The following is an 8,738-nucleotide window of genomic DNA, read 5'->3' as shown; positions in this document are numbered from 1 at the left end:
TGGCATGAGCTAACCTAAAAACAAAAGTTCGCGGGAAAAGCAGATTAAAATTTGGATTGCAAAAAATTCAGTATTGATTAAGTTAAATCATTTTTATTCATTTTTATAATAAAATAAGTGAAATAAATAATTTGTCGGATTTAATTTTAATTTCAATCACTGCTAATGCTACCAGAGACGCTATAAATTCTTTGTATGGTGAATCGATAACGTTGGAAATTGCATAAAAGTAGCAAGATGATTTTCTATCTTACAACTTGTCTATGGACGTAAAAATTGGGCCTAATACTGCGCCGTTAACTAGATTTGAATTAAAAAAGAATTAATTTTTCTACACATTTTTGTTTACACGTTATTTTAGTGATTTGTGAAGTAGTTCATACTTATTTAATTCATATAACTTGTTCTAGACAAAATAATATATGATCAATTAAATGTTTGGTAAAGATCTTACGGGTAACGGTTTAAATAACTTAAATTTCATTTAGTTTTAATAAATTTTTTATTTTTATATAACACTGAAAACAGTTAGAAATTATTTTTACAATTCTATTAAGTTTTGTATATTAAATAATATATTTATTTTTTATTTTTATTGTATCTATTTCAAGATTCAGTGTAAAATTATATTTATATTAATTTTTCAGTTCGACGTAAAGGCGTAGGTGTATTAAATTTCTTTCGGTTATGTTTATAATATATTTTATTGTGGTTATAATTAACGTTTTATAATTATGGAAAAATCTATGGATGTATTTACATGGATTTATCAATTAGAATGTCCACCTACAATATTCAACGATTCAGTAAAACAAATGTTTGTATAAAATTTATAAATTTATTTTTACTTATATATAATGTGTCTTATAACTTTATTCTTGATCATGTATGACACTACTTAAATTATAATTATATACATATTTCAATTTTAAATTATCCATTATTTGTGATAGGTTGTATTCAGGTCTTGCTGGATTGATGTGGGATGATTTAGCTGAGGTTATATTTAATGCTAAAGAAGCAAAAACAATAAGAAAAAATGTCTTATTGTATCATTTAAAACAGAAAACATCTAATAAAGCTGTTCAATGTATGAAAAATTTATTAGAATTAAAATCAGAAAAAATTAATTTAAGGGATCAAATATCTAAGTTAGAGGAAGAATATGAACAACAAGATTTTAGAGTTAGGCAAAAAGGTATGTTATTAACAAAAGTATGACAAAGAATATATATTTAACAAATATTTTTATTTAGTCCAAAAACTAAGAGATATTTCATCTAAGCGTTCTGTCATAAGAGCAAGAAGAGATTTACTTCAGATGAAATATGATCAAACTAATACACAACTTCATGATTGTAATAATATGAGATTAGTTTGTCAACATTTGATGCCACAAACTTGCAAAGATTTAGATCATAAAGTACTAAAGGAAATGTCAGATGTAGTGACAAGTCTTTGGACTGGAGCAAATAAAAGACAAGTATGTATTTATATATCATTGAAGACAATGACAATTATATGTATATTATTTAGATTATATTTATAGGTGTGGGATATAGTATTAAATAATCTTAGTCACATTGAAGTATCTACATTATGGCATTATTTATATCAAAGTTTAACTGAAGATCTGGATACATTAATTAAATCAGAAAATATGAAATCGGTGGAGCCAAATGGAAAACACATAAATATAGGTATTGCTAAAACATATGGACAGCATATTTCTATAGTCTCCAAACGATTATTATACAATGCAAGAACAAGTAATCATCAACAAAATGTTTTGGAATATATAGAAAAGATTGAGGTATGTTAAATATTGGTTAAATACAAAAAATTAAATATTAAATATTAACTTTGTTATTTTTAATTCTAATTTTAGACAGCTTCAAATAATTCTACAGATATAAGTGAGTGGTTAGCATTAGCATTAGAAGTGCACAAATTAGAAAGTGAGCAAAGAAGTTTACAAAGAGAAATTGATAAAATTCGGGATGATTTATATGAAAGTAACACATTTGCATTTGATCTAACACAACTAGTTCTAGAAATTCAAAATACTAGTGCTGAAGTTGTATGTTAACATTTTATAATTATTGTAGTGTGTATATGTATACATGATTATTTTTGCATTAATCTTAAATTAATTCTAGGCGACATGTATACAAGATATACAGCAATCGTTAAACCTTTTGAAATCTGCACCAATGTTTCTCATGAAAACAGAAGAAAAAATAAATGCGGAGTTACAAAAAATAATAACAATGCGAAATGATGGTTATGACTGTACAATGTTAAAAAATGATTTATCTACTGAATTGGATATATTTCATAATGTTTTAGATCTTAATGCTTTAAAGAAAGTCATGTTAAAAGGAGAAATTGGAATTTACAGGTCAGACTTCTTCCATATTGTAAAAATTGATTACTTTCTATTTCTAAATCTAAAATAAAAATTGTAAATTGATTTGTATATTATGCAAATGTTTTAGGCATACAAAAAGTTGTTTCAGTGAAGCATCGGTTTCAATTACTAACTCCCAAATTTCAAATCTTGCATCATATTTTCCATTGATTCAAATTCCTATATATTCTTTAATAGAATGTTATAAAAATCTAATTTCAATGTTCATGTATAAAAAATTAGAATCCTTAGAAACTGAAGAAAATCTAAATACATTTCATTTACCGCCAATAACATATGAAGAGAATAATTATAATACAGTGGAACTTTTGAAATTATCACAAAATATTAATACGAAAACGAGGGAAGAAATTGATGAATTTAATGAAATCTTAAATGATTGGTAAGTATATCAATTACAATTAATATTTTGACTGTGGATGGATATTAACGTTTGTATTATTACTAACAGGGTAAATCAACCAGTTCAAAAAGTAATGGAAGTAATTGAAAAAGCTGTAGATGGTGCAACCTTCCCAGAGTGGATAGAATTTTATGATTTATTATTATATAGGTTACAAAATCCTACATAGTTATGTGTATAAATGTATTCTATTTTTTATAATTCAAAATTTTTATGACATAGAACTACATATGTATAATAGAATAATTTATATATTTTGTTATTAAATTTTGTAACATTAAAAATATAGTTATTATTTATTGGGTTGGCAATTATGTGATTTTAAATAAGAAGGATTTTTAAATTTTTTAAATTGGGATAAAAACGAAACTAAATAACTAATCGATACAATTTTTTTACTAAATTAAAGGTGGAAGTCCAAACAATATGAAAGCAATACAGGTTAGGTACTTTGAACACGTTGACAAAACAAAAAAATGTGCTAAGACCACCTATTGACAAAATTCGCATACCGCTTAATTGCCAAACCAAAATTATTATAAAAAAAACGAGGCGAGGCACTAAACTTAAAATTTGATTGCTACGACTGTAATAGCTGCCGACTAGTGATTAGTAACTAGCGTCGACAGAGTTTCACTAGTCGGCAGCCAATAGTTGCAGTCACAGCATTATATTTTGTTTACGTTTACACTCGTCTCGTTGAATGGGCTATAGTATCCTAGTATTTATAGTGACTTTATCAATACTTATAATCATGGCGGGTTTTGTAAGTAGAGTATTTACAAGTTTAGTCTACAAGAATAAAAACTAAAAAGAATTATTTTGTATAATGTACAAACAATAATTGTATCTCTACACTTTTACGATTAAAGAATTTAATTTATTGTGGGATAAAATGCTGTCAGTTGTTCTGAAGTCTATATTTGGTTATGATGATTTTAAAAGTGATATTCAGAAACAAGCAACCACTGCTGTTTATAAAGGTTGATGTCATTTATAAATAACAAATATATGGAATTTACTTATTTTTTTATCCGCATTAAAATTTGTTGTTATTCTTATTTTTTCTGAATAAATCAACTACAATAAATTAAACATTTTTAGCCAAACAAGATGTATTTGTGTGTATGCCAACTGGATCTGGGAAATCACTTTGTTTTCAATTGCCAGCTTTAATGAAAGAAGATAAAATCACAATTGTTTTTTCACCATTACTAGCTTTAATAAAGGTATATGTGTGTATATATATATATGTTACAAATATGTATCATACATGAGCATCATATAGTAATGTAGAATATCCAAAAACAAATTGAATCTATCATATAATGTTTTTTTATTGTAGAATCAAGTTGACTTTTTAATAAGTAAGAAAGTTAATGCAAACTCATTGAATTCAACTACATCCACTAAAGAAAGAACTGCAATAATGAAAGATTTGGCATCTAATTCTCCAAAAATCAAATTATTATATGTTACTCCTGAAATGGGTGCACAACAACATTTTCAAGTAAATGACTAATTTACAATTGTGATAGAATTTCCAATGACTGTATGCATATTAATTGATTATTCAAATTACCTTTCTACAGGCCACAATAACAAGATTGAACAAAATAAAAGCATTATCTTATTTTGTTGTTGATGAAGCTCACTGTTTGAGTCAGTGGGGTCATGATTTTAGACCTAGTTATAGAGAATTAGGAAAATTTAAAAAATTATGTCCTAATATTCCCATAATTGCATTAACAGCTACTGCTGCAAAAGAGGTAAGTATGTATACTTTACAAACTTAAGGTATTAACAAAGGTTTAAAATTTAAATAGTGTGAAATATATTATTATAGGTGAAAGATGATATACTTCAATGCTTAAATATGAAAAACCCTGCCATATTCTCAGTTCCTGTATTTCGACCTAATCTTTATTATGATGTATGGTTTTTAGAAATATTAGACAAGCCATTTGAACATCTAAGAAATTTTGTTATAGAAGCTCTTAATTCCCAAGATAGATCCATTCCAAAAGTAAGTTATTGTGCATGATAAACTTATAATATATGTAACATATGTTAGGTAACATACATAAGTACATAATATGTAACATATATAAAAAAATTAATTGCAGGCCAAAAAAAATTGTGGCATTATCTATTGTAGAAAAAAAGAAGCAACCGAAATAATTGCACATAAATTATCCAGTTCTGGTATACCTGCTTTAGCATATCATGCAGGTAAATGTTATTATTATCCCTAATACTCATGAAACTAACAATGATAAAACAACTAGTAATATCTAATAATTATTTCTACAGGTTTAAAAAATCAAGAACGTAATGAGGTTCAAAATAAATGGACATCTGGTGAAGTACCTGTTATTGCAGCAACATGTAGTTTTGGGATGGGTGTAGACAAGGGCTCTGTTAGGTAAATTATTTTATTTCATAGGAAGCATATGTCACTTTTACTGACATTTAATAGTAATATTGTAATTTTACATGCAGATTTGTAGTGCATTGGACAGTTCCTCAAAATATAGCAGCATATTACCAAGAATCTGGTAGAGCTGGCAGGGATGGTAAACCAGCATTTTGTAGAATTTATTTTAGTAATAAAGAATATTCAGCTATTGCATTTCTTATTAAAGAAGAAGTTACGCGAAAAAAGTCTGAGCTTGTAAAATTAAATTGGAAAAATTTTGAAAAAACTGTTTCTTACTGTCTTGAAGCAAAGTAAGAATTATTATATTATCTACAAATATTCTTTTATATACAAGTATTTAAGTACAGTTTAATGGATTCTACAGATGTAGACATGCAGTGTTCTCTAAATATTTTGGAGATAATCCACCTCCATGTGAAGATAGGTGTGATGTATGTAAAAAGAAAGATGATGTTCAAGCAAGAATATCAAAGTTTGAAATGTGTCAAACTAGATCACAATCTCAACCTAAGTCCAGTAGCAATTTAGATGGTATTGCTTTACCAAAGTATGATGCTGAGTAAGTAATATACTTAAAAATATTATGGTTATATATATTTTTTACTAAATTGTAATTATCTCAGTTTTAATTATTTTTTATCTACAGTGAAAATGAATATGGAGGGAGATTAGACTCAAGGGAAAAATTATTAGCTGAAAGTAAACGAGAAACAAAAGAATTAATTGAAAAACAGTTTGCTATTCGGAGAAATAATAATAAAAGCGACGAGGTAAATATATCTAAAGGGTAGATTTATATCTTTTTTATCTTTTTTCTTATCTGTATTTTTCCTATTTTAGTTAAAAAAACAAAATCGTGAAGATGCTAAAAAATCTCATGTACGTGCACCTGAAAGTACTGATATAAAAATAAAAGGTTTAGCTGTGCAAATTCGTGAACATTTCTACAATCAATTGAGATCAGCCTTACTGGATAATTATGAAGCGGTTTTTCCTGAATCTAAAGGACAAATTCAAGAGATTGATATGCATGATTTAGCATATGATCTTGAATATAAAGAGTTATGCAGCAGTAAAATTGCAAATAAATATAAATTTGATATGTCTAAATTGGTATGTAATTTGGCATTTTATATAGTTCATTCATACTTCATTCATGGTGTTTAATAACTTGAGTTTTTGGTAAATACAGATTTCTTCGATACGGAAATGTACCAGTTCTAGTACGTTACATGAACATTTACGCGATTTTAACGCAAAGAGTAAACAAAATAAGCGACCAGAATATTTTAATGAATATGATAAAGAAAGAAATGATAGTCATTTAGAACATGATACAGAAGATAAGTTAAGTAAACAAGCAAATACAAATATTTTATGCCCTACATTTAAGACTGCTCTAGAACTAAAAAAGAGCGAAAAAATATTGGGAAATAAGCCTACTAATAAGAAAAATATATTCGAGGCAAGTATTTTGCAAGACAATAATAAAGATATCAGTATGGTAGAATCAAAAGATGATGATAGTAAAAATTGCCTCCTTTTTACCGAAGATGTGGTTGTTAAAAATAGTTACCTCACAAAAAAAGACAGTGAAAAAGCTATAATACAGCATAAGACTACTGACATTCAAGCATTAAGTGGTTTCACATGTGCTCGAAAGATTCACGAAGAAATGTTACTAAAGGATCACAATAAAAAGTCACGAAAATTTTCAAAAAAACCCGCAAAGGAAAGTCCCAAAACTAAAAAAGCGTATCCCGCAAGTAAATCAGTTTATGAGCAAATTTTGCAATCTACAAAATCAAATTCTGTTGTAGTTATAGAAGATAATGAGAGTAACGGTAGTACTAATATCGAGGTTGAAAAAGAATCAAAATGTCAAAATAAAAAGAAACGTAAAGATGTAAATTTATTTGAAAGTAACGTAAATACAAAATTGAATAAAAAGGTCAAGTTTGAAGAAAAAAAATGTTCTGTAATTAACGAGGAAAAGGTTACCAATACTGAAGACATTGAAGTAAATGAAATCTTTAGCGATAAAAATAATAAAATTGATCATGAAAAAATTGAAACCAAAGACATTAAAGATAAAAGAATATTTACAACAACAGAAGATGTAGAAAGAAAAGAAATGTCAGAACAGGAAAGCATAATAGTTGAACATGTAGAAATAAAAAAATGTTTGCAAGAGAAACGTGATAGAAAAGACCATTTAAAGCAATACACAGATAAAGATAAAAAGAAACTTGTACCTGCAGATAAAGCTACACAATTTAAAACTGTAAAAATTTTAAAATCATATTTAATGAAGTATTACCCATCTGAACGTATTCCTGATCGAACGACATTTTCAAAAATATGTAGAGAAATGCATTATACTCTCCTTGGAAAAAAAATATTTGGTAATGTACAATTTTAAAAAGTTTTCATCTTTTTATGTTATTCAATTACTTTGAATTGATGGTAAATGTTTCAGATAAAGAGGGAATACAACAATTTGTTGCAACATATATGACACAGAATTAATAGTCTTTGTTACAAGTGTCCATTCGAATATTGTAAACTATTACAATTGTATATATACCTGTATAGATATGAAATCATAATTTGATTTAAGAAAAATTTTTTATTCATTATACATATTTATATTGGTATTGTACTTGTAAATTAAAACTCGAATTTCTTAAGTGTATCATTAAATGTATCTTTCTATTGAAATTTTTGTATTTGTAGAATCAAACCGCTGTTGTTTTTAATAAAGTATTTATGAGCCTATGCTTAAAGTATTTATGAGTTTCTTATTTTTGCTCATAGAATATGTTGGCATTGTATTATAAAATAAATTTGGGGCCCTGTGTTAAAAACATTATTTATTGAGCAATTCTTACAAATACTTATATGTATCATTAACATTTTACTGGCAAGAATCCAATATTTTTGTAAAGAACATAACATTATTCCCATTAAATTGTGCAGAATATATAACTCAAGGAAATAGGATTTATGTATATAAAAAATTGTTATTGTTCTAAAGCTAAACATGATTTATAGGAATATATTTATTTGCATATTATAAGAATACTATTTCCTTAGTTCACTACAATTATTATATAAATCTATAAATGAGGCAAGAGTGATGAAATATTTAAAGAAATATTCATACTTATGTTATGGGCATTTCAAAAATTTATACACAATGTGAATACTATATATGTCGAAAATTCGTAATTAATGTTGTATGAGCAATATTTACAAGTAGAGAATTAACTGAAATACTCTGATATAAAAGAGGAAATAGTACATTTAGTCATATTTGAAAAATAATGTAGTCCTAATCTCAGAATTATAAATTTTCTTTAGAAAAATCTTAGTGTTAGAAATGTCTTAATAATTACTTAAAACTAATGGAAGACTATCACAAATTTAATTGTACATACGTGAAATTACGAAATAAATGAATA

General features: G+C 26.3%; 2 protein-coding genes across 5 annotated transcripts; both read left to right on the top strand.

Annotated features, from left to right (window-relative positions):
* The first annotated feature begins 254 nt into the window (after window positions 1-254).
* Window positions 255-3,084, top strand: LOC100642416. Of its 3 annotated transcripts, none has more exons than XM_048411061.1 (9): window positions 255-441; window positions 648-817; window positions 954-1,198; window positions 1,257-1,483; window positions 1,550-1,813; window positions 1,889-2,080; window positions 2,160-2,401; window positions 2,499-2,813; window positions 2,883-3,084. In XM_048411061.1, the coding sequence occupies exons 2-9, from the start codon at window positions 735-737 to the stop codon at window positions 3,001-3,003; spliced, it is 1,689 nt and encodes a 562-aa protein (XP_048267018.1). In that variant the 5' UTR covers window positions 255-441; window positions 648-734; the 3' UTR covers window positions 3,004-3,084. The 3 variants fall into 3 exon arrangements, with proteins under 3 accessions (XP_048267018.1, XP_012170590.2, XP_048267019.1); XM_012315200.3 differs by having other exon boundaries at window positions 255-456; XM_048411062.1 differs by lacking the exons at window positions 255-441; window positions 648-817 and having other exon boundaries at window positions 1,024-1,198; window positions 1,286-1,483.
* A 501-nt stretch (window positions 3,085-3,585) lies between these two features.
* On the top strand, window positions 3,586-8,063 carry LOC100642534 (ATP-dependent DNA helicase Q5). 2 transcript variants are annotated; one of them, XM_003399887.4, is made up of 13 exons: window positions 3,586-3,817; window positions 3,939-4,063; window positions 4,180-4,344; window positions 4,427-4,603; window positions 4,681-4,860; window positions 4,961-5,066; window positions 5,148-5,259; window positions 5,337-5,564; window positions 5,639-5,833; window positions 5,921-6,044; window positions 6,115-6,387; window positions 6,467-7,679; window positions 7,754-8,063. In XM_003399887.4, exons 1-13 carry the CDS (start codon window positions 3,730-3,732, stop codon window positions 7,801-7,803), a joined length of 3,036 nt encoding a protein of 1,011 aa, XP_003399935.2. In that variant the 5' UTR covers window positions 3,586-3,729; the 3' UTR covers window positions 7,804-8,063. The 2 variants fall into 2 exon arrangements, with proteins under 2 accessions (XP_003399935.2, XP_012170591.2); XM_012315201.3 differs by lacking the exons at window positions 3,586-3,817; window positions 3,939-4,063; window positions 4,180-4,344 and having other exon boundaries at window positions 4,484-4,603; window positions 4,661-4,860.
* Window positions 8,064-8,738: the final 675 nt, after the last annotated feature.

Source organism: Bombus terrestris, chromosome 12 (assembly GCF_910591885.1).
Source record: "Bombus terrestris chromosome 12, iyBomTerr1.2, whole genome shotgun sequence".
Lineage (NCBI taxonomy): Eukaryota > Metazoa > Arthropoda > Insecta > Hymenoptera > Apidae > Bombus > Bombus terrestris.
Note: the sequence above shows the minus strand (reverse complement) of the source record. Positions and strands in the feature narration are given on the sequence as shown.

Excerpts from the sequence above, each read along its gene's own strand:
- LOC100642416 (XM_048411061.1), top strand. The coding sequence starts at position 735 with ATGGAAAAATCTATGGATGTATTTACATGGATTTATCAATTAGAATGT. Across the intron at positions 1,199-1,256 it reads TTTTAGAGTTAGGCAAAAAG|TCCAAAAACTAAGAGATATT; the intron begins GTATGTTATTAA and ends ATTTTTATTTAG. Across the intron at positions 1,814-1,888 it reads AATATATAGAAAAGATTGAG|ACAGCTTCAAATAATTCTAC; the intron begins GTATGTTAAATA and ends TTCTAATTTTAG.
- LOC100642534 (XM_003399887.4), top strand. The coding sequence starts at position 3,730 with ATGCTGTCAGTTGTTCTGAAGTCTATATTTGGTTATGATGATTTTAAA. Across the intron at positions 4,064-4,179 it reads CATTACTAGCTTTAATAAAG|AATCAAGTTGACTTTTTAAT; the intron begins GTATATGTGTGT and ends TTTTTATTGTAG. Across the intron at positions 4,604-4,680 it reads CAGCTACTGCTGCAAAAGAG|GTGAAAGATGATATACTTCA; the intron begins GTAAGTATGTAT and ends ATATTATTATAG.